Source organism: Narcine bancroftii, chromosome 3 (genome assembly GCF_036971445.1).
Source record: "Narcine bancroftii isolate sNarBan1 chromosome 3, sNarBan1.hap1, whole genome shotgun sequence".
Lineage (NCBI taxonomy): Eukaryota > Metazoa > Chordata > Chondrichthyes > Torpediniformes > Narcinidae > Narcine > Narcine bancroftii.
Window position 1 is genome coordinate 106,311,354 of NC_091471.1, and position 26,637 is coordinate 106,337,990.

General features: G+C 40.3%; 1 protein-coding gene across 1 annotated transcript in view; it reads left to right on the forward strand.

Annotated features, from left to right (window-relative positions):
* LOC138756704 (gamma-aminobutyric acid receptor subunit alpha-2-like) overlaps window positions 1-26,073 on the forward strand; it is a 184,203-nt gene extending 158,130 nt beyond the window's left edge. Inside the window, exons 9-10 of the mRNA XM_069923092.1 lie at window positions 11,372-11,574; window positions 25,147-26,073. Coding sequence (XP_069779193.1) covers window positions 11,372-11,574; window positions 25,147-25,458 — 515 coding nt within the window. The 3' untranslated portion in view covers window positions 25,459-26,073. The remainder of the gene's footprint in view (window positions 1-11,371; window positions 11,575-25,146) is intronic.
* The last annotated feature ends 564 nt before the right edge of the window (window positions 26,074-26,637 follow it).

Sequence of the window (26,637 nt, forward strand, 5' to 3'; positions counted from 1 at the left end):
ATAGTTATCCCGGGGAAGCAAAATAGACTGTTCTTGGATCCGGAGAAAGCACGAGAATTTGCAGAACACCTGCAAGACAGAAAGAGAGATGAAGAGATGTAACAGGAACAAAGAACAATGACAAACTACATATAAAGAAGTAAAAATAATGTATAAGTAAGAACTAAAGGAGGGAAGAAAAGGGAAGTAAGGGAGAAGGGGGGAAAGAGGAGGGGTTTAAAAAATAAAAAGAAAAAGAGAAGAAAAGAGGGGGAGCTTTGTTGTAATGTGAAGATAAAAATCTTTTCTGGAAGGGGTTGGGTGGGAGAGAATAACAGTCACTGCGAAATCAGTTGACACTTGCGAACGGGTTCACAGTCTGAATGGAGAGGGGAGTTGTGGTTGCCCGGCAAGTGACAAGGGGCGACTCAGAGAGGTGGGGGGGACACTTGGGGTTAAGGGAATTTTAGATGTTGGAGTGGTTTATGTTTTAGAAGTGTTATCATATAGTGCATTCAAAAAAGGAAAAATTAGAAATGAAAATGGGGAAAAGGGGAAAGGTGGTGGTAAGGAAGTGGAATGAAATGTAAACAGAGTATGAGATGGCCATGTTGAACTATATGACTATAAATATTAATGGAATACATAACCAAATCAAAAGGAAGAGGCTATTAAATTTACTGAAAAAAGAAAAAAATAGATAGACTATTCGTGTAGGAAATGCATTTAACAGAAGTGGAAGACAATAAATTAAGGAGAGACTGGGTAGGGCACATAACAGCAGCATCATATAATTCAAAAGCCAGAGGTGTAGCTATATTATCAATAAAAATAATAGATCCAGCAGGGAGGTATGTAATGATAAAGTATCAGATATATTCAGAATTTTGGAATTTGCTCAATATATATGCACCTAATGAAGAGGATCAAAAGTTTATGCAAGATATTTTTTTGAAGATTGTAGATATGCAGGAGAATATGTTGATAGGAGGGGACTTTAACCTTAATTTGGATAAAACTGGACAAAAGACTAGCAGAAAGAACAAAGTAGCCAAATTTATGGTTAAATCAATGCAGGAAATGCAACTTTTGGATATATGGAGGAGACAACACCCAAAGGAGAAGGAATACTCATATTATTCGAGTAGACATAAAACATACTCAAGGATTGACCTGTTCCTTTTGTCAGCCCATACCCAAGGGAGAGTTAGGAAAATGGAATATAAAGCTAGATTGTTATCTGATCACTCACCCCTGTTATTAGCAATAGAACTGGAGGAAGTCCCACCAAGAACATATAGATGGAGATTATACACCATCCTACTTAAAAGACAGGAATTTAGAGAATTTATTGGGAGCCAAATTAAAATGTACTTTGAAATAAATACGGAATCAGTGAAAGACAAATTTATATTATGGGATGCAATGAAAGCCTTCATCAGAGGACAGATAATAAGTTATGTAGCTAAGATGAAAAAGGACTACAATCGGGAAATAGAACAGCTGGAAAGGGAAATAGTAAGTACAGAAAAAGAACTAGCAACAAAGGAAGATACAACAAAAAGAAGAGAATGGGCAGACAAAAAAAAAATATGAAACACTACAAAAGTATAAGGTGGAGAAGAACATAATGAAAATAAAGCAGAAGTATTGTGAGCTAGGAGAAAAAAACACACAAAATACTAGCTTGGCAGCTTAAAACAGAACAAGCTAAAAGAACGGTATTGGCATCAAGGAAAAAGGACAAACAAATTACATATAACCCAACAGAGATCAATTAAAACTTTAAGGAATTCTACGAGTAATCTTACCGAACTGAGAACGAAGGGAAAGATGACAAAATAGATGAGTTTCTAGCTAAAACTGAACTACCGAAATTGCAAAAAGAGGAGCAAGACAAATTGATAAAACCATTTGAAATAGAGGAAATACGGGATATATTACAAAAGCTACCGAACAATAAAATACCTGGAGAAGACGAACTCTCAATAGAATTCTATAAAACATTTAAAGAGTTAATAATTCCTCCTCTCCTGGAAGTAATGAACCAGATAGAAGAAACACAAAACTTGCCAGATTCATGTAAAACAGCAATAATTACAGTAATACCAAAGACGGGGAAAGATCCACTAACACTAGTATCGTATAGTCCAATATCTCTACTTAACTCAGATTATAAGATAATAGCAAAACCATTAGCAAACAGACTGGGTGACTGTGTACCAAAAATAGTAAAACTAGATCAATCTGGATTTATTAAGAAAAGACGAACAACGGACAATGCCTGTAAGTTCATTAACTTAATCCATGCAGTACAAGGAAATAAGACACCAACAGTGGCTGTTGCTTTAGACGCAGAGAAAGCCTTTGATAGGGTAGAATGGAATTATTTATTCAAAGTACTACAGAGGTTCAACCTACCAGAGAAATATATTAATTGGATTTAAGCATTATATAAGGGACCAATGGCGAAAGTGACAGTAAATGGATAAATATCGAACCAATTTAAATTAAGCAGGTCAATTAGGCAGGGATATCCACTATCTCCCTCACTGTTCGCTTTAGCAATAGAACCATTGGCAGAACTGATAAGAACAGAAAATAAAATAAAAGGAATAAAAATAAAAGAGAAGGAATATAAAATCATTCTATTTGCAGATGACATCATAGTATACTTAACAGAACCAGAATTATCAATAAAAGAATTACATAAGAAATTGAAGGAATATGGAGAAATATCGGGGTATAAGATCAACGCAAATAAAAGTGAAGTGATGCCAATGAATAATGCAGATTACACAAAGTCTAAAAAGAATCACCATTTAAATGGCAAACACAAGCAATCCAATACGTAGGTAATAGACTAGATAATAATTTAGGCCATCTATACAAACTAAATTATCAGCTATTAATGAAGAAATTGCAAGATGACTTAGAACATTGGAAAGATTTACCACTAACACTGATAGAAAGGGTAAATTGCATTAAAATGAATATCTTCCAAGGATACAATACCTATTTCAATTGTTACCAATTCCCTTAACAGAGAAATTCTTCAATGAGCTAAAGAAAATAATAAGGAAATTCTTATGGAAAGGGGGGAAACTGAGGATAGTGCTAGATAAATTAACAGAATGGTTCAAACAAGGTTTGCAGCTTCCAAACTTTAAGAATTATTATAGAGCAGCACAATTAAGATATCTATCAGATTTTTATCAAACAAGGGAAAAACCAGATTGGACCAAGATAGAGCTAGATAAAATAGGGGAGAAGGTACCAGAACATTACTTTATAAATGGGATGAAAAAAGGGTGCAATATAGTTCACCAGTCTGCACCATCTGCTCAACATTTGGAAGAAGATTCACGTAGAAAGGAAAAAAAATCAAATTTACAACTACCAAAATTATTATTGATGGAAAATCAACTAATCCCTTTCACAATAGATAACCTTTCCTTTAGAGAATGGGAGAGAAAAGGAATTAAAAGAATAGAAAATTGTTTTTTGGGAAATAATTTATTATCATTTGAACAAATGAAGTACAAATATGGAATAACTTATGGTACAATGTTTGCATACCACCAACTGAAAACCTACTTAAAGGACAAATTGGGAAGCAGGCTGAGGTTACCAGAAGGAAGCAGCTGTGAATATGTGATTACAGACACAATGATAATTAAAATATTTATAACAAACATGTGCATCAAGCTGCAAGAGAAAGAAAATGATGAAATAAGCTATAAACCCAAACAAAAGTGGGAACAAGATCTAAACATAAAGATAAAAAAATGAATATGAGAAAAGCTATGCTCCGGAACTATGAGAGATATAATAAATATGAGGTTACGCATAATACAATATAACTGGTTCTTTGGCTTGGCTTCATGGACGAAGATTTATGGAGGGGTATGTCCACGTCTGCTGCATGCTTATTGGTGACTGACAAGTCTGATGTGGGACAGGCAGGCACGGTTGCAGCGGTTGCAAGGGAAAATTGGTTGGTTGGGGTTGGGTGTTGGGTTTTTCCTCCTTTGTCTTTTGTCAGTGAGGTGGGCTCTCCGGTCTTCTTCAAAGGAGGTTGCAGCCTGCCGAACTGTGAGGTGCCAAGATGCACGGTTTGAGGCGATATCAGCCCACTGGCGGTGGTCAATGTGGCAGGCATCAAGATATTTCTTTAAGCAGTCCTTGTACCTCTTCTTTGGTGCACCTCTGTCTCGGTGCCCAGTGGAGAGCTTGCCATATAACACGATCTTGGGAAGGCGATGGTCCTCCATTCTGGAGACGTGACCCACCCAGCGCAGTTGGGTCTTCAGCAGCGTGGATTCGATGCTTGCAGATTCTGCCAGCTCGAGTACTTCGATGTTGGTGATGAAGTCATTCCAAAGAATGTTGAGGATGGAGCAGAGACAGTCCTGATGGAAGCATTCTACAGGCTATATATCAGGCCCCCAAAAGTTAAATAAATGGGATCCAACATTATCAGATAGATGTTTTTGCTATAAGAAGGAAACAGGAACAACAGTACATGCAATTTGGATGTGAGAAAGCGAAAAAATTTTGGGAAGATCTAAATCAGATACTAAATAAAATCAACAAAAGCAATATACCAAAAAATCCAGAGATCTTTCTTCTAAGTAATATAAGAACTAAAGAGTTAGGCCTTAAACTTGATAAAGCATAAAAAAGATTTATTATGATAGCCTTAGCTGTAGCAAATAAAATGTATAATGTCATCTTGGAAATCAGAAGTGAGTACAGCAATGGTACATGGAAATGAATAAATGTATTCCATTGGAAAAAATAACATATAATTTAAAAAATAAAGTCACATTATTTGAATAAATTTGGGAACCGTACATGGAACACAACAGAGAAGTCCTACCGCAGAACTCCATCCCCTAAAATGATAGAATGAGAAGAAGACAAAACGAACTGACCCAGTGTGTAAAAGTAGATGACACAATTTTCTTGTTTATTTTCTTTGTGTGATGACATTGTTTAATGGGTTTATTGTATTGTATATGTTGAATGTTTAATGGGTTTGGAGGGGGTGGGAGGGAGGGAAGGAAGGGAAGGGGGAAAAAAGGGGAGAAAATGACACTGTGTATATTCAAGAGGGAAATGTTTGTGTGTATTTTGATGAATATGTTTCATAGTGCGAAAAATTTTTAAAAATTAAAAAAAGGTTGAGACTTGTTTTTATATGTTTTTGCTGTTGCTCACAGTCTTCTTTGATATTAGTTTTGAACAACTTGATTTGTACAAAGTCCATCCCATTCGGTGGAATTGTTGAGCCAAAAAATAAAATTGAGAATCTCCTAATTAAGGAGGCAGGATTTTTTCTTCACAAGGATGGTGCAGTCATCACAACTACCAATGGCATTGTGAACAGATGCATCTGCCACAGGAAAATTGGCAAGAATTAATCTTATACTTTCTGTGTGTTCATCCATAATCCAGCAACCATCCCCTCCAGGAATTGGCCAGCTCAGGTAGAAACAGTGTTTCTAAACCATTCTTGTTAATGGACATTGACATCACCAATCACAGTAAATGTTGTGCCCTTGTGACTTTCAGTACTTCCTTTGAGTATTTTTTTAACATAGGGGAGCACTAATTCATCAGCAGAGACAGAAGAGCTGATGGAAATCAGAAAGAGGTTTCCTTGCCTATATTGAACCTGATACCCGAAGTAATTAAAAAAAATGTTTAAACTACATTATTAACTCCATTAACTAAGTTAATGAAAATATTATTTCCAATTAAAGTTAAGTAAAAAATAGTTAAAACTGTTAACTTTGTTTACCCTTTTAGCATAGGTCAAGCAAATGAGGCCACACTGTACCAGCCACAGCAGATATGAAATACAGTCAAGGTCCAAGCTCAATTCTTTATGAAACATCTGTTGGACTTAGCCAAGTATATTTCAAGTTCACCTTCTTCCAAGCTCCAGTGGATTCTCTACTTCTCTACTACTGACTGCAAGCTCAGAAGTTATTGTTTTTATTACATTAAATTTAAACATGGAAATGGGCCCTTCCAGCCCACGAGCCCAAATACCCAGTTAACCTACAACCCCTGTACGTTTTGAAGGGTGGAGGAAACCAGAGTGCCCAGAGGAAACCCATGCAGTCATGGGGTGAATGTACATACTCCTGATAGACAGCACCAGATTCAAGCTAGACACTGCAATAGCATTGTTCTAACTGCTATGCGAACTGTGTTGCCCAAGTCTAGAATGTGCACTGCAGCTTTGCCCAGAACCACTGGCTATCAGCATATTATACCATTTCTAAGTCTGCTGCCTTCTACCCCATTGTTGCCAGAGTATCAGAGTTCTAAAGGACTGTTCATTGCGGTGAAGATTTAGGTGAGCTAGTCAATATTATGTGTGCTTTATGCAAGGGTACATATAGAGAGAAGTTATCCGTTGGTAAAAATTTGGTAATTGGAGGTCACAAATTTTAGGAAAATTTCAAAAGGACTGAAGTAAAATGCGAATATTATTCAGTTCATTATTTTCTGGAATGCAATGCCCAGAGGACCAGTGATAAAGATTCAGTAGTTATATTCAGAAGAGAATTGTATAAAATTTTTGGATGGAAGAGTTGCCCCAGTTTGTAGAAAGAGCAGTGGGAATATATGGGTGATTTTTTTTTAATTTCTATCTGATCTTTTTTGTGAGTAAGATATTGTTCCCAAGCTCTTGAAGCACATGGTTTTCTAATTCTTCCACATGAACAGGATATTGTTTTTCTCTCTTTTTCTCTATTATTTAGTTTGAGTACAAAGCTTGCAGGTCTATAATAACAGCTTATATGCAAGGAGAGTGTTCTGCCGTCATTGAATTAAATGTTGCCGTTTTTCCGTATTGCATTACCCTTATCAAACTGATTGAGAAAATGTAAATTTCGGAGGGTGGGTGGATAATAAATTAAAATAAGATCACATCCATAATCTATATGAATTCTGGTCTCTTCAGTGAATGGACACACATTGAATGCCTGCAAGTAACCTTCTCCTGGAAGTCAGAACCTTAATGAGTGCTGTCAAGCAGGTACTGATTGAGACCAATTAATGTCCTTAAGAAGCATTAATGAAGTACATAATTCAGTTAAATTTTATTTAGCTTTAATCTTAAAATGTGCATCCAAAGTTTTTTTGGGCAGAAAGCACTCTTCCTCAACCTTGTCAGAGGGAAATTAGATGTCAGCTGTACTAAATTAGGTTTTGTTTATGATCTTGATTTGGAATGATCTTTAGACTAAGCAGCTGAGAATGACTGACTTCCTTAGGCAAAGTAGCTCATGCATGAGGCTTTGTTTGAGGTTACAGGATGCTTATTGATCTCATTGAAGTCGAAGAATGTCATTTGAGTTTTGGCCTTTTTCATAGAATACTGGTAAGGGAAAGATGAGGATAGAAGTTGGAGTGGAATGGCACCCTTGCCATTCAACAAGATCGTGGTCTCAACATTGCTTGACCACTCTCCCCCTTATAGTTCAATTTTTTTTCTGTCTCTGCCTGAAATGTATTCAATTATTTCACTACATCAGCTCTGAGTTACAGAATCACAAACCATACAGTATCTTAAAAAAACAGCCTCTCTCCTCAAAGACCCCCAACACTCAGGCCAAAAGTAAATCAAACATTTCTGTAGAAATCATGGTTGAAGTTAAAAAAAAACACAAAATGCTCGAATCACATTATCCACTGGAAATTCCAACACTCACTACAGGATACCACCACCAGACACATTTTTCCTTCTCTTCCACTCTTGGCCTTCCACAGAGTCTGCTCCCTCCTCAATTCCCTCAAGCACTCATCCCTCCCCACCCATTGCATCCCCGGCCCTTTCCCCTGTGGCTGCAGGAGGTGCAATACTTGTGCCTACACCTCCTCCCTCACCACGATCCGGGGCCCCAAATAGGCCTTTCAACTGCAGCAACACTTCACTTGTACACCCAGAGAACTTATTTACTGCATCCGGTGCTCCCTTTGTGGCCTTCTCTACATTGGAGAGACCCTTTGCAGATTGGGAGTTCGCATCGCTCAGCACCTTCGCTCCGTTCACAACCACCGTGACCTCCCAGTGGCCTACCATTTGAATTCTGAGTCACACTCGTGCACTCACACGTCTCTCCATGGCCTTGTGTTCTATCCTACTCTAACCACCCACAGATTGGAGGAACAGCATATTATTTTCCATCTGGGTACTCTCCAGCCAGAAGGCATTAACATCGACTTTACTGCTTTCCCTTAAAACTGCTTGCTTTTATTTTCCCCTCCCCCTTTTTCTGTCTTCCTGGTTTATCTACCCACACAGCCAATCCTCCTCCCCTTCATTTTTGCTGTCCCCTCCCTCCTTTCTCCACCTATCATCTCCAGCCTATGCTACCCTCCCTCCCTTCCCCACCCCCACTCTTTTGTTTGGACATCTGTCAGCATTTTCTCAAACTTTGATGAAGAGCTCAAGCCTGAAGCGTCGGTTATATATCTTTACAGTTGCTATATAAAGGACATTGTTTGGCCTGCTAAACTTCTCCAGCATTTTGTGTTTCTTACACCACCTTCTTCACTCTGCTACCATCAGGAAAAAGGTACAGGAGCCTAAAGACGAGCACTCAGCGGCACAAGGACAGCTTCTTCCCCGCTGCAATCAGATTCCTGAATAATCAATGAACCAAACACACTGCCTTACTTTATGCACACTATTATTTTATTTATTGTTGGAAGATGGTAATAATATGAATGTTCACCCTGAGATGCTGCACAACTTGAATTTCATGACTTATTCATGACAATAAATTCTGATTCCGATTCACCCTCTGAGAAAAGAAATTACTCAACATATACTGAAGGATCTTTTAGATTAAACCAATCCTCCCTATGTTTAGTTATCCTCATGAGGGAAATATCTCTCAGCAGATTTTCTGAATTCCCTCCCTGTGAACCAAGACCTGCATGTTTCAATAGGTCACCTCTTATTTCTAATTAGAGAAAGGACCCAATACTCCTCCAATAACACCCTCTTCAAAATAACAAGTGTTAACTGACCTTTTTACAACTTTCCAGAATCCAGGGAATTTTAAAAGTGCATCCACTATCTCTGCAGCAACTTTCTTTGAATGCAGGCCATAATGAACAAGCTAGTTGCCTCATCTGTTTTTCCTTTCTGTTAAGTTCCTCTCACGCCGTGACCCTCTTGATTATTTATTATTAGGGTTGGTAGAGGCTGGTTGATCTCTGAGTTTTCTGACCATTGAATTTGAAAAGTTAACCTAAGGATGAATTTTGTCTGTTGCAAAGCTGTTGACATTATTTAGGGATTCTATTCCCTTAAAAAAGGTGCTATGCCAGCAGAAAATCTCTTGTGGGGTGAAGGGGGTGGGTGGGGGAGAGGGTTAAGAAGAGTTTTAATTTCACCTTGGTGCTAAGATTCACAAAAGTGTACAAAATATTGCTCCATTCCGTATTAAGCCTATTTTCAATTGCAGGACACTTTACTTTCCAAGCAATACAATTGAATTTCCATGCCCCAGTCTCTTATCAAAAGGGATTCAAGTGAGCACTTATAACCAGGGCTATTTCCTCGGGGTTATACAGTGAAATGATTTGTTGTAAATCATCTCCAGTCCGTTTTGTTTTTGCACTTAGTTATCCCACAGGGGATAAGAAACAGTGAGTGAGTATGATGAATATGATGCATTAGATGTGAGCTGTGAGACAGACACACCATAGTTCTTAAGGAATAGGATGAATGGCAGTGATAAGTGGAAGGATCATGAAATTTATCAAAAGTAAAGGCTGAGTGTTGTGAAAAGTTGAATGTATTGAGGAAAAATGCTTGACATGACAGAGTGAGAGGATGTGGTAGCTCAGTAAATTTATAAATGTTCTCTGATTTCCTAATGTTGTTACCAATGTGCTTTCTGCACCATAAATCAGAAAGTGATTAAAAAAAATACTGTGCTTGCACACCATCGACAGAATCTCAAACCAACTATTAGCTGCTGCTTCAGATCTTCAGCGACCTGGATTCCGTCCTGACATGACTATGTGGAGTTCGCAGTTTCTCTCTGACAGCGTGGACAAATGTCCAAGTGAATTAGCCATTGTAAATTGCCCCTGGTATCTAGAAAGTGGTAAAATCTGGGAGAAATTGACTTGATTGTGGGGAAATAGAATGGAATGGAATGAGTAGTATGTTAATAGATATAGTTCCGTTTAAGCTATTGTCATGTGTACCAAGGTACAATGAGAACGTTCATGTTATGAGCAGTCCATCTAGTCAGCCCATACATAGTATAGGAGTAAAATCACATTGCAAAATGTAGTTACAGAGAGAGATCGGTTTGAACAGAGCAAATGTAAAATTACTATTGTGAAATGCATTGTGGAGTCTTACAGCAGTGAGAAAGAAACTGTCCTTTAATCTGGTGGTATGTGATCTCACACTCATGAATCCTCTTCCTGATGGAAGGAATTCAGCCCTTTGTAAACAGAGCTACTTTCAGTCATGCATTACTGAATTTGATTGCAACTCTGTTATTTCATCCATTATGAATACTTCCCAATTTCTCCAATGCACTTTTATTAAAGTGAAACATTATTATGAGAATCGTCATTATCCCATGTGCAGCTTGCTTTCCTAGAATCTCAAAATCAGCATTTATTGTTGTATTTGCTGATGTGACCACATCTTGGTATCTACTCCAAGTAAGGAAGGGGTCTTTGTTAATATTAGGAGCATTATTCATTAAGGCACTGAATCAACATGCTGCTTATAGGGATTACTTTAATTATGTTTCTTGTGTACATGTGCTTATGTACATTTCAAGAAGTATCAAAAGTCAAAGACAAATTCAGGACAGAGTAAACATACAAAGCATTTCCACTATTAGAGAAGAAGCCATTTTGTTTTTAATTAAAAGGTTCAGGGACTAGGACTGATGAGAGCTCGTGTAACTTGTTCTTTTGCAAAAGAAAAGCATTTGTTCTCCTATGCGCACTAGTACCCATCTTGGATTTCAGTGAAATATTTAGTTTTTCAAAAGCCATCACAATTCAGATTTATTAAAATGACAGGAGCTGCACCTCAGGCACTGTGTGGAAGTAACTTTCAGCCTCTTGTCTTTAAAGTTCCATGTATTTAATGAACAAAGGAAGATTGCTATTTCAAATGTGAATCGTAATGAGGTAAAATACTGTAGAAAAACACACTACAGTGGCAATAAAATCAGAGTCTATGTTTTGCGAATAGTAATAATTTTGCACTGTTCTTTGCTTGAACAGGAAAATAAACATAAAAGAGATTTTCAGGCACATATTGTATTCTACATGTTGGTGTAAAATGGAGCAATCTTCTGTAATGTCTTTTGTTCTTTTCCAGGAGTGACAACAGTTCTTACAATGACAACTCTGAGTATCAGTGCTCGAAACTCTCTTCCGAAAGTTGCTTATGCAACTGCCATGGACTGGTTTATTGCTGTCTGCTATGCCTTTGTGTTTTCCGCACTTATAGAATTTGCCACAGTAAATTATTTTACAAAAAGAGGCTGGGCCTGGGATGGAAAAAGTGTTGTAAATGATAAGGTAAGGGTTTCTTCAGTCTTCTTTCAATAAAATTATAATGTGGAAAGTTATTATCTAATATGTTCCATATAATTACATAATATACATCCTCCTTGGCCTAATAGGTATATCTTAGTACATAATGCACTGCAAAGCAATACAGGCTAGGAGAGTGCCAGATTCACAATGTTGCATTGGCTGATGTGAACCACTGGGGAATTGAGCTATCATAATGTTTAGCATTGTAGTATTCTGGGTAAAGTGGAAAGGCTTGGATATTCACTACATGTCAGTTTCCAATGAATCTTTTTAGAAATACAGGACACAAAGTGGCAGTGGTTCAGCCTCATTTGTGAGGCCTAAGCGATTGTTTCTTATAGGCGATAACAATCATGACCAAATATTACTGATCTAATAAACAAATATATAAAACAAGGTTGCAAATCTGACAACAAATAAATAGAAATTTCTTTAAAATTTTCCACCAAAACTAACTGAAAATTCCATTGATGGTCTTGGAAGGGGCTCAAGCACCCCTTCATCTCCCTTCACTGGCAATCCATCATAAAGGAATACGTAATGCAATCTAGGTTATAAAGAGAAATTGTGCAGAGTGCTAATTTGCTCACTCTCATTTTGTACAGTTGCTCAGATCGATTTTTTCATACTCTTGTAGCAGGCCGGATCAACCCCGCACACAATGGGCTGAATCGCCATGGCGATCAGCCAGCATGGCAAGGCACAGGGGCTTACCCATCCCACCGCGCAGAAGTTCCAGGCTGCAGGAGCTTGTCACCAGGGGAACAGCCAGGTCTCACAGCAGCATTATGATATCACTCCCATGAGCCTGTCGCCTCCCCTAAAAAGGAATGCATGTGGTTTGACAAAATGGCCGTTACTGATTTACTTGCTTGGTGTGGATAGCATTTATTTCAGCAGCTCTGCATTTATCAGTGCTACTGTGGTAAACCCTGAACAGATTCTAACGTTCTTAGAACCCACAACACGCAGCAAAATGAAGACTGTTGACTCATCCACAACCCAAGCGGCTGCCACCAACTAATCTCCCACGGCAGTTTATGCTGTAAGCGTTCACTTGTCGCCATTCTGGGCAAACCACCCACGCTGCTGGCTGCAACTTACAGAATCACAGTTCACCCTGCAAGGAATAACAGCTGAGGATGCAAAGTTCTAGCACGTGGTCAGTGCCCTGGAACCTGCCACAGCAGCGACAGTTGGCCCATTTGTGGACAGCAAATGGACGATATTTTAAAAGTTTTTGCTCGAGTCATTTGAACTTAGCCAGCATAAACAGGCCATTTGCGTGCTTAACACACAGGGTCTAGGTGATTGCAACCCCTCAGAACTGATGCGGAGCTCGTGGCCCTTGCAGACGGACACACAAAGTGCTTCCTGTTTAGGCTCTGTTCCTTTCCAAGTTGTCGATCCACGTTGTCACCGCCATCTCCAACATAGAATTTGCCGAACCACATCTCATGGCGAGAGAAGCTGACCGGCTCTTCTGCCCTCCTCAACCCGACTCCATCCATGTGCAGCCCATTTGTGCAGTGAGAGCAAGAGCACACACATCAGCCACCTCTTGTGCCCCTATCATGGCCATCGCAGCACTCCAGCCACAATGCAGTGACCAGCGCAACAAAACAACAGGGTACTGCTACTACCACCATTGGTGGGGCCACAATGCCTGGCGATGCGTACTACCCTGATCCTTTTCAGGCAGCAAACCCAGTCTAATGCAGGGAATTGAGCAAGTTGGCCACCGTTAGTGGCCTCAGTGGTTGGCACAAGAAAAAGCCTGCTTTACCTTTGCAACTGGAAACCCAGTGGGAATTCCTGATAGACACCAGTGCAGATATCAGCCTAGTTCTGCCCATGTTCTTTGAGTGGAAGAACAATGCCAGAGGCCTACCCCGAGAGGCTGCCAATGGTTCAACCATCTTCACTTATGGGACACGTTTCTTGACCATTCACACCGGGAACACCGTTTTCAGGGAGACTGTACCATCACCTCAGTAGGCCATGCTCTCCTAGGAACAGATTTACTCTGGGTGAATGAACTCCTGGTCGACCTCATCCGATGCCAGCTGGTTAATGCCACCACCTTCCAAGTATTCCCCAACACACTTTCCAGCCTTTTGGAGTCCATGCTCTTGAACAAAGCGAGTACACTGCACTGCTCATCAACTTCCCTACTCTACTGGCCCCCAACGTCCATGATGCAGAACCAGCACATGGTGAGCAACACCACATTGAGACCTCCAGACCACCCGTGTATGCGCAGGCATGGCGACTGGCACAAGATAAGCTCCTACAAGTCAAGGTCAAGTTTTCCATGATAAAGGAATTGGGGATCATCCACCATTCCAACAACCTCAGGGCTTCACCACTACACATGGCCCCAAAGAACTCTTGCAGCTGGTGCCCCTGCAGAGACTACCACAGGCTCAATGACGCAAAAGTACCAGACAGATACCCCATCCCACACATACAGGACTTGGCTGCATTACTCTAAAGTGCTCAGAATATTTCCAAAGTCGATCTGATGAAGGGCTACCGCCAGATCCCAGTGCACCAAGATGGCCATAATCACCCTGTTTGGCCTCTTCAAGTTCCTGAAAATGCCTTTCAGGCTGAAAAACAAAGCCCAACATTCCAGCTCCTCATGGACATAGTGACAAGAGAACTGGAGGGAATTTTCGTGTACCTGGATGACATCCTCATTGCCAGCCGAGATGCCAGGACCCACAAAGAACATTTAAAATGCCTGTTTGTCCAGCTGCAGATTTTCGGGCTAACCATCAACCCATCCAAGTGCCACTTCAGTTTGTTCACCATCGACTTCCTTGGGCACTGCTTCTCCAGCAAAAGAGTAACACCTTTGCCTGACAAGGTCGAGACCATTTGGAAATTTCCCAAGCTCAAAATGCTCAAAAGCCTCCAGGAATTCCTTGAGTTGGTGAATTTCTATTATCGCTTCCTCCCAAGAGCAGCAGCATGTGGCCTCTCTTCGATCTCATTAAGGCAGGTAACAAGGAGCCCAGCTAGTCTGTGGAAACACTCCAGGCATTCGAGGAGACTAAAACAGCACTTTCCAAAGCCACATTCCTGGCACACCCGGATCCAGACTTACCCCTGTCATTAATGACAGATGCCTCAGACTGGGCAGTGGACGCAGTGCTGCAACACTGGGTGGATCACCAGTGGCGGGCACTCACTTTCTTCAGTAAACACCTCCAATCATCCAAGCTGAATTACAGCATTTTTGATCATGAACTGCTGGCAATGTACCTAGCTCTACGTCATTTCCGGTACATCCTCGAAGGCTGAATGTTCAAGGGCTACACGGACCACAATCTGCTGGTGCAAGTGCTGGGCAAAATCACAGACTCTGCTCGGCAAGGCAACAATGGCACCTTTTGAACATCTCCAAATATACAACGAACATCCATCACGTAGCGGGGAAGTCCAATGTGGTAGCTGATGTATTATCTAGGTCAATGATCTCCGAGGTGACGAGTGGCATTGACACAGCTCAGCTCGCCAGGGACCAGGCTGATGACGCTGACACACAAACATACTGCCCGCCTACAGATTGAAGAGTTCACACTGGACCCAGGAGGCCCAACACTCCTGCGTCATATGTCTACAGGCCTCCCCAGGCCAATCCTGCCCACGACCTGGAGATGGCGGGTATTCAATGAAGTGCATGGACTCTCTCATCCTTCCAACCGGTCAACAATCCACCTCATTTTGGACAGGCATGCGCTTCAACGAGAAGTTTCACTTTGGGCAAAAACCCGTGTACAATGTCAGCGAGTCAAAATCCATCAGCACACTAAAGGCCCAGTGCAATGTTTCCCACCCGCAATTGACAGGATCGACCAAATGCATGTGGATATTGTAGGGCCCCTTCCCATCAGCCAAGGGATGAGGTACCTTTTCATTGTGGTCGACCGCTTTACATGCTGGCCAGAGGTGGTGCCCATGCCACACTGCGACACAGAGACCTATGCGAGAGCCTTTACTTCTCAGTGGGTCACCCATTTTGGTGTCCCTTCCCACATAACCAGACTGGGGAGCCAAGTTTACCTCTTCCCTCTGAGCGACCGTGGCCAAATTCTGCGGCAGCTAACTGCACCACACAACCACCTACCACCCCCAATCCAATCTAAAAGTAGCCCTCAAATTACAGCTGCATGGGCCCAACTGGATGGATGAACTCCCATGGGTCCTGCTGGGCATCCGCACAGCACCTAAAGAGGGCCTCCCCACCTCATCAGCAGAAATGGTTTATGGCACACCTCTCTCCAACCCAGGCAATGTCCATTTCAGCTTCACAGAACCACCACAAATGCCCTAGACATCCTACAATGGCTGAGTAACCACACTGCCTACCCACCTCCATATCCTACCACCACCCAAGGGACACCAACCAACCACGTCCCACAACAATTCAAAGCCGTGGACTTTGTCTTTGTAAGACAGGGAAAACCAGGTACCCCCCCCCCACTGCAGTGCCCTTACGAAAGACCTTTCAAGAAACTGAGAAGGGAGGGGGTTGTATATACTCTAGACATTGGAGGCAGGCACAACATGTTTACAGTTGACCACCTCAAGAAAGCCCACCTGGACTGTTCTGAGGATTTCTCTACCCCTACACTAGGGTGCCGGGGCTGCCGGCCCAAAGACAATCTCCCAAACCTCACCCAAAGAGAATGAAATTCTGGGGGGATGGGGGGTGGTAGTGGGCAAAGTCAACCCTGCACTCGATGAGCCGAATCACTGTGGCGAACAGCCAGGGCTGCAGGGTACAGGGGCTTTCCCCCCATTGCACAGAAGTTCCAGGCTGCAGGAACACGTGGCCAGGGGAACGACCAGGCCTCACTGGAGCTTTAAGACATTAGTCCTGCGAACCTGTTGTCTCAGTTTGACATAATTGCCAAGTGTCATTGAATAAATGACAGTTACTGGTTTACTTGTTTGGTGTGGATAGCATTTATTTCAACAGCTCTGCCTTTAGCAATGCTACACTCTCATTATTGAATGTTAAATGTATCAAAATAATATGAATTGTAATTAAGAATTTATAATGCATTTTACGATGAAATAAATGTATCATTAAATCAGTACTCTCAATTGACGTAGACCTAACTTTCATTCCTTTACTTGCAGATGATAGTCGTCTGCGACAGAGTATGGTCTAGCATTATAGAATCTTAGTCACACTAAGGTGCTCCCTATTTTCTTGGCCCTCCTTCAAAGAATGACAAACCAAGAATTGTGATGCAATCTAATTACAGAGGTGTTCCAACAAATATATTTAAAATTCAATTTAATGCTAAGAAAGTGGGCACTCATTACCTTTCACTCTACCTTATTTCAGTAGTTCATGTTAACTACATAATACTAAAATGTCTAGGAGTGATTTTGCCTATTCATGTAAATTGTATATTCATTAACATCTGCCTGCATAGAAACAACCCAGAGGAACAGTGTTTCTCCAGACCACAGTGCAAACGCAATGCATGGAACATTATGATCATGGAAGTTTCAGACGCTAGGTATTCATGGTGAAGTTGTGAACTGGATTTGACAATGGCTGGGCTGGAGAAGCCAGAGAGTACTGATGGATATTTGCTTCTCAGACTGGAGGCCTGTGATGAGTGGTGTGCCTCAGGGATCAGTGCTGGGACCATTGCTGTTTGTCATCTATATCAAAGATCTGGATAATAATGTGGTAAATTGGATCAGCAAATTTTCAGATGACACTAAGATTGGAGGTATTGTGGAAAACGAAAAAGGTTTTCAAAGCTTCCTGAGAGATCTGGACCAGCCGGAAAAATAGGCTGAAAAAACAGCAGGTGGAATTCAATGCAGACAAGTGTGAGGTGTTGCATTTTGGAAGGACAAACCAAGAAAGGACGTACACGGTAAATGGTAGAGGAGAGTAATAGAAAAGAAGGATCTGGGAATACAGATGCATAATTCCCTGAAAGTGTGTCACAGGTGGATAGGTTTGTAAAGAGAGCTTTTGGCTTAATGGCTTTCGTAAATCAAAGTATTGAGGACAGGAGTTGTGTGCGATAGTACAGATTCTATCACCAATGTGTATATGTACATATGTACAGATAGTAGTATAGAATGACGTGGTCTGGCTCGGAGCAATCCTTTAAGACCTGCCAGTAGGTGTGGCTACACTCTCAGCTAATCACAGTCACAGAGGTGAATGTGATAGTACAGATTTTATCACCAATGTGTATATGTACATATGTACAGATGGTAGTGAAGGATGACTGTGATTGGCTGAGAGAGTAGCCACATCTACTGGCAGGTCTTAAAGGATTGCTCCTAGCCAGACCAGGTCATTCTGGACTGGTCGACCTACTTGTGATATGCTGCAGTCTTTTAGTTAATAAAAGCCTTGGTTTGGATCAACAAGTCTTTGGTTCTTTCGACGTGCATTACATTGGGATATTACAATAAAGTTGTATAAGACATGGGTGAGGCCAAATTTGGAGTATCGTGTGCAGCTTTGGTTACATAGAAACATAGAAAAATAGGTGCAGGAGTAGGCCATTTGGCCCTTCAAGCCTATACCGCCATTCAGTATAATCATGGCTGATCAGTACCTGGTTCCTGCCTTCTCCCCATACCCCTTGACCCCCTTAGCCACAAGGGCCAAATCTAAACTACTCTTGAATATTGACAAAGAACTAGCCTCAACTACTTCCTGTGGCAAAGAATTCCACAGATCTACCACACTCTGAGAGAAGACATTTTTCGTCATCTCAGTTCTAAAAAAACTTTCCCCATATCCTTAAACTGTGACCCTTAGTTCTAGTTTTTCCCAGCATTGGAAACAACCTACCTGCATCTAGTCTGTCTAATCCCTTAACTACAGGAAAGATATCAATAAGATAAAGAGTGCAGAGAAGATTTACTTGGATGTTGCCCAAACTTCAGGAACTGAGTTACAGGGTAAAAGGTTAAACAGGTTAGGACTTTATTCCTTGGAGCATAGAAGAATGAGGACAGATTTAATAGAGGTATTTAAAATTATGAGGGGGAGAGACAAATTAAATATAGATAGGCTTTTTCCACAAAGGGTAGGTGAAATACAAACCAGAGGACATGGGTTAAGAGTGAAAAGGGGGAGCGTTTAGGGGAAACACAAGGGGGAATTTCTTCACAGAGAGTGGGGGGGGGGGTGTGGGTATTGAAAGAGCTTCCAGCTGAAGTGGTGAATATGGGCTCAATTTGAACATTTAAAAGGAATTTGGATAGGTACATGGAGGTATGGAGGGCTATGGCCTGGATGCAGGTCAGTGAGACTAGGCCAAAAAAAATGGTTTGGCACAGACTAGAAGGGCTGAAGGGGCTTGTTTCTGTGCTGTAATGTTCTCTGTACATTCTATGTACATAATAATATTTTAAAAATGTACAAATATTTCAGAATAATTTACTCATGTCTGAGAGCAAATCAAGAGATGTATCTCTCCCAATATTATGTACTGTTCCCAACTCTTTGCATCATACCCAATTTTAATTCATTAATTTTTCAATATACTACAGTCAGTTAAAATGGTAAAATGCCATAGACTTAAAATTACAATATGCCAATATGCTAAGAAATAAATAAGGGACCCTCAAAGGCTTAACTGATCCTAGAAAGGATCCTTATGAGCTTCATGTGCATACATCATGCATATTTGAAGTATGACTCCAGTTCTTTACCATGGGTAATTTCAGGACACGTGCAAAAAGTGCAGACTTACCTGTATGATGTCTCACTAAGATGGGTACTGTTGATTAAATAGAACTGGTGTGGAAAATAAAAATTTGGGTAGACACTGAACGGGAATTCCTGATTCGCCAATACTCAGACACTGGGGTGAGAATCATTTGAAGTTGATGCCCCCTTCACCTCTTTTGTTGACCCCTTGAAGTAGAAGGAGTCACTAGCTAAACATCTAGCAACTCATAGCACTTCATTCATCAATGCATCAAGAGGTGAAAGTTATCTGAAATTGGTCACAGAAATGGCAACTATTTCACAGATTATCTGCGCTTCAACCCAAGTTCCTGGTTACATGCCATTTCAGCTCATCTTCCCATTCCTACACCATCCTGTCCACCCTATGCCTCCTATCCTTCAAGAGAAAGATTAAAGAAGTTAGGACTTTAATCAGTGGAATGTAGACGGTTGAGAGGGGATTTGATAGAGGTTTTTAAAATTATGAAAGGAATAGATAGACTAGATACAAGTAGACTCTTCCCCCTGAGAGCAGGGGAGGTTGAAACAAGAGGACACAAGTTGAGGGTAAGGGGGCAAAATTTTAGGAGAAACATTAGAAGATGTTTCTTCACTCAGAGAGTGGTGGCTGAATGGAATAATCTTCCAGAGGAAATAGTTGAGGGAGAGTCAATTCTTTCATTTAAGAGGAGGCTGGATATATACATGGATAAGAGGGGTTTAGAGGGTTATGGGCGGAGAATAGGCATGGGGAGCTAGCGGAGTTCTTTGAGTGAACCAGCATTGACTTGTAGGGTCGAGATGGCCTGTTTCCATGCCATTAACTGTTATATGGTTATATGTTATATGGTTTTAATTTTTCAAAAAAACATACGCCCAACCATTAGAGGAAAAAAAGTTATATATTCAAAAGAAGTTTTAATTAAATCATTTACTGCAAGTGTATTTCAATGCAATTAAGGTCAAGAAGACACTGGGACACATATTTCATATTCAACTACTACCTCAATATGTCAACCATCTCAAACACACATTGAACAATTGTTCCCACCAAGTGGGACCCTTGCCCCTGACACTGGCTGGAGATTTTTTTTATTCGAGGAACTATTTTTGTTAGTTTCAACCTTAAATCTCCATGTTTTGTAATTTCCAGTCAGTTTTTCTTAGCTTGTAGCAAATCATTAACAGAACTGAAGCCACATTCTACTAAAGAAGATGATGGGAAGTAGTCGAGTTTGGGTCTTTCTTTTTCATCTCGTTAGACAGCCACATCATTGTTCCTTTCACTTTGAACAGAGTTTTTACAGATTCATCATGTGGCAACTCAGATAACTCCTCTTGGTATTGCACTGAACTTCAGATAAGTCCAGCAGCAATGGCTGAGTTAACCAAGAGGGAAAATCCATTGCCTTTAAATCACAAAAATCTATCATTGAAATTGGTAACCAACATTTTCAAATGGTCAACAATGACGTTTGTAGCAGCATTAGTTCTTCTTTGGCTTGGCTTCGCGTACGAAGATTTATGGAGGGGGTAAATGTCCACGTCAGCTGCAGGCTCGTTTGTGGCTGACAAGTCCGATGCGGGACAGGCAGACACGGTTGCAGCGGTTGCAGGGGAAAATTGGTTGGTTGTGGTTGGGTGTTGGGTTTTTCCTCCTTTGTCTTTTGTCAGTGAGGTGGGCTCTGCGGTCTTCTTCAAAGGAGGTTGCTGCCCGCCGAAGTGTGAGGCGCCAAGATGTACGGTTTGAGGCGATATCAGCCCACTGGCGGTGGTCAATGTGGCAGGCACCAAGAGATTTCTTTAGGCAGTCCTTGTACCTCTTCTTTGGTGCACCTCTGTCACGGTGGCCAGTGGAGAGCTCGCCATATTACACGATCTTGGGAAGGCGATGGTCCTCCATTCTGGAGACGTGACCTATCCAGCTCAGCTGGATCTTCAGCAGCGTGGACTCAATGCTGTCGGCCTCTGCCATCTCGAGTACTTCGATGATAGGGATGAAGTCGCTCCAATGAATGTTGAGGATGGAGCGGAGACAACACTGGTGGAAGCGTTCTAGGAGCCGTAGGTGATGCCGGTAAAGGACCCATGATTCGAAACTGAACAGGAGTGTGGGTATGACAACGGCTCAGTATACGCTTATCTTTGTGAGGTTTTTCAGTTGGTTGTTTTTCCAGACTATTTTGTGTAGTCTTCCAAAGGCGCTATTTGCCTTGGCGAGTCTGTTGTCTATCTCGTTGTCGATCCTTGCATCTGATGAAATGGTGCAGCCGAGATAGGTAAACTGGTTGACCGTTTTGAGTTTTGTGTGCCCGATGGAGATGTGGGGTGGCTGGTAGTCATAGTGGGGAGCTGGCTGATGGAGGACCTCAGTTTTCTTCAGGCTGACTTCCAGGCCAAACATTTTGGCAGTTTCCGCAAAACAGGACGTCAAGCGCTGAAGAGCTGGCTCTGAATGGGCAACTAAAGCGGCATCGTCTGCAAAGAGTAGTTCACAGACAAGTTTCTCTTGTGTCTTGGTGTGAGCTTGCAGGCGCCTCAGATTGAAGAGACTGCCATCCGTGCAGTACCGGATGTAAACAGCGTCTTCAATGTTGAGGTCTTTCATGGCTTGGTTCAGCATCATGCTGAAGAAGATTGAAAAGAGGTTTGGTGCGAGAACACAGCCTTGCTTCACGCCATTGTTAATGGAGAAGGGTTCAGAGAGCTCATTGCTGTATCTGATCCGACCTTGTTGGTTTACATGCAGTTGGATAACCATGTTGAGGAAACTTTGGGGGGCATCCGATGCGCTCTAGTAGTTGCCAAAGCCCTTTCCTACTCATGGTGTCGAAGGCTTTGGTGAGGTCAACAAAGGTGATGTAGAGTCCTTTGTTTTGTTCTCTGCACTTTTACCTCACACTTATTCACCAATAGAATTGACAGAAATTTCTTGCAGAAATATTCCTTTGGCATAATTCTACAAGTGTCATGAATCCAAATAACTTTGTTTTTGCATCAACGAGCATCATATTTGCTACTTGGAGTTGCTTGTTCAATGCACTTAATTTCTCAAAAATTGGTCAAGTAACCCACATAAGCTTTGCCATCTGTTGTTAGCAAGAGCTTCATTTCAGGTTTGCCTTCAAAAACTTGCTGAGGAGATCAAACAGTTCCATAAACCTATTGAAGCAGTTTCCCTTTGACAACCACCTTACTTCAGTGTGCAGCAATAATCTCACATGTTCTGCATTCTTATTGACACAAAACTGCTTAAGCAGACATTCATCTTTGACATTAGCTTCCATGGCATTGATACACTTGATCACTGAATGCAGTATCTCTTGTAGAACAAGAGAAACTTTCTTGGCAACTAGATTTTCTCAGTGGATAACACAATGCAGTACCAACATGTTTGGATTTTCATCCTTCCTTAATTTTAAATATCCTGTTTTTTTGACCCATCATAGCAGGTGCACCATCTGTAGCACAAGAGACAATGTTTCCTTTTGTTATTTCATTTTCATCCAAATAATTTTTGAGCTTGCTGTAGATATCAACCGCAGTCGTGGTTGTTTCTAATGATTCACAAAACATCTCTTCTTGAAGCTCTTCTTGATCAATATATCTCACATATACCAATAACAGAGCCTCACTGTCCTGTATGTATGATTCTTCCCATGTTTTGCTCTCAGCAGAGAAATTTCATAGCTTGCTTCAAGAGTACGATTCAGGGCTGTAGTTTGCACAGCAAATAATGAAGTGATTTTTGATCTATTTTCAAACTTCTCTTTCAGTGATTTAAAATATTCCAATTTTGAATTGAGATGGTTAGGATGTTTTACACTCAAATGAACTTCAATTGATTCATTTGTCAAAGTCTGTTGGCATAATAGGCAAAAAGGTGCACGTTTATCGTGTACAGCAGGTATAAACCCAAACTTCAAGAACTCCACTGACTATTGATAAACCTTTTGCTTGGTTGGTCTACTCATTTTGAATATACAGCTCCCAGAAACAGATTAATCAACATTTTATTATGTCTTAGAATTGAAAAATGTAATCGAATCAAAGGAAGAATACTGACCCTAAAAAAAATGGAATATAAAGCACTAGCTCATTTTCTGACATTTTTTTTCTCGCAGAGAGTGTATCAAAACTGCACTACCCTCATGCTTTACTTTCTGGTGCCCCTATTTTTTTTCTGATTTCAGCTTCCCCCTCAGGCTGGTGCCTGGGGTGGACCCCCGCTCCCCCATCAGTATGCTAGTGCACAAAGATACATACAGATACAGGTCTCACTCACTACTGAATTGAAAAAGTAAAAGATTGTGGACGGAGATGTGATTGTTGAGATAATTTGGAATCCTCATCACCAACGAGATAATTTGGAATAGATGATAATAAGACTAGTCAGAAAAAATCTAATTATAATGTTAACCAAGGAGAACAACAGTTAAAATAATAGAAACAACAGAGAAACATTAAAAGAGCAAAAACACGTTATGAAAATAAAAAAAAACAAAGTGATTTTACTTGGAAGTTACCAAAATTGTGTTGTACCGACAGTGTTGTCAGGTCACATCTTTCGCACCAACATAACAAGTTTATATTTTCAAACCAGCGTTTTAATTATTTCCCAAAATATTGCTATGCTCCACCAAAATATTCCCACACCCCTCTTTGAGAATCTATGCTCTATCCCATTTTGACTGACACCACCAGTCACCTGCCTCTGTCTCCTAACTCTACCCCTCATTTCCCCTATTTGTCTATTCATCACTCCTTGAATCACCAGTCTCCTCCTGTTTACCCTCTCCACAATCTGTATTGTTGGAGGGTTTCAGCCTGAAACATCAATTCATTTTCCTCTCCCCCTTCACACCCCGCACCCCCCCCATACTTACTCCTCCACTGGCCATATTCAGTCTTTATTCTTATTCCTTCCTTTTGTTGCTTATTCCTTGGAAAAAGGACTCAGACCTGAAACATCAGTAATATATCTTTACTTCCTATGGACGCTGCAAGACCAGTTGAGTTCCTTCAATATTTCTGTGTGTTTTTGCTTTAATCACAGCTTCTGCAGACTTTTGTGTTTTACTTTGTCAAATCTTTGCACTGAAAAGGAAGTAGGTTATTCAGCTAAGATCGATGCATTCTGTCATGCATTTTAAGATGAATTAAATGGATTTTTAATATTTGCAAAGATTGAGACCAGACCTGTGATTTAAAAGTATTTATTTCAAAGATTTTTTTTATTATATTTCTGATCTTAACAAATGTATTTGGAAATGGATTACATAATTTAATTCACTTTTGGACACTCATCACTAAAGTAGCAGGAAGATCTTGTAGGGGCATTCCCTTTGTTTAACAAACATTTGTAATGCTATAGACTTTCTTTTTATCCTTTCAGTGGAAAACCCAGCCCTGTCTCGAATTACTTGTAAATCAAGTGGTTTTGTTCTTTATTTTGAAGGGCTATCTTCAACTATGTTGCTGGAGAACTAGTTACATTTCAGTCAGAAGGACATTAGTGTTCAAAAAGTTTTTTTTTTAAACAGCAAAGCGGCAGTTTAATGGGCATCATACTGATGTTACTTCTTTGTAAATCCCAGAATTATTTAATGATTATATTTAAACCTGCAGCTGCTTTAGCAGGGTATAAATTTGGGATTACAAATAGCATAAACACTACTCCATATTCTGGGATGGACACCAGTGGGATGTGCCTTGAAAGAACTGGTATAGACAAGATATATCAAATTATCTAATTTTGTGCTCTATGTTTTGATTATTTGCCGTAAAATATAGAAATTAATGATGGCTTTTACTTACAGAAGAAAAAAAAGGCTTCCATCATGAAGAAAAATAATGCGTACGCAGTGGCAGTCGCCAATTATGCACCTAATATCACTAAAGACTCTGTATTACCAACAATTGCAAAGAGTGCAACTGCAGAGCCAAAAGAAGCCAAACCAGAGACCAAACCACAGGAAGCCAAGAAAACATTTAACAGCGTAAGCAAAATTGACAGAATGTCCAGGATAATGTTCCCAGTTTTATTTGGAACTTTCAATTTAGTGTACTGGGCTACATATTTAAACAGAGAACCTGTTATTAAAGAGATAAGGAATGATGCCACAAAATAATCACTGATGCATTTTAAGGCATGTGGAATTTCTAAAGGATGATGATGCCAAATACAACCGGTAATTGCTAATCTATGTACTTTGGTCTGTTTTTAGAAATAAGCGTTTACTTTGTCATGTATCATTCATACAAGACTTGCAGAATCCATACAATCCACGTGTCAATTTAAAAAAAATCTAGCTGCAATTGAAGGAACAATTGGAACATGCTATTGGACAGTGAAAGGATTAGTTATGAGAGCAGACTCAGAGTGGTCAGTTTTCATATGATGGCATGGACAGCAACCTGTCTGAATCTGACTTTCAGAATCTGCAAATAGTTTTTGATCCATTGTAATCAATGGATGACAAATCAGGAAGATTTTATAATGGGTGTGTCATCATTCTGCCCAGTATCTGTCCAGGTGCAAGGTTGAAATCTGCTTCCATAACATGTGATGGAGAAAGCTTGGGATCACAAGTTTAAATATTTTGAGCCACACAACTGTTTACAAGGTTTTGCATTGCAGATGCATTAAATCAAAGGAGTTCATATGTTAGCACTCATTGGTTGAATTAAACAATTAGGTTACACTCCTGTCATTTTTTAAATGTAAAAATCCACATGTTATATGAAAATGTTGATGGTTAAAAGTAGTATCTAGTGATTTTTAATTTCTGGTATCTAGTACACAATTTACATTGGTTCCAGTGCAAAACTTTAAATTGTAAAAAAAATGTTTCTATATCGTGCAAGAGATACTTTACGTTTAAAGAAAACACAAAAGCTAGGTTTCTCAAAAAATCTTATAACACAACTTTACTGTTTACTTTATTGTATTTCTTCCGCATTTGTTTTGTGCTACCATTTTGGTTTTAATGTTGAATATAACGCATGTGATTTGGGGATTTGCATGATTATAATGATGCCAAGCTCACAGCAGATTTTGTGACGAACCCAACAATGGCATCATACAGTGCACAGAGAAAAAAATGCCTCAGTAACCACACTAACATCTCTGAAATCCATTTTATCCTCTGAACCAACTTTAACAATGCAGAACCTTGAGGGATACAATAAAGAAAAATGAATCCAAAGCTGTGTTTGATAGATTTTCTTCCATCATGCTAAGTTTTTGACAGATTTTTATAAAAGAAAAGTTAAAAATCAGGGGATTGGAATTTAAGTAACAGAATAAT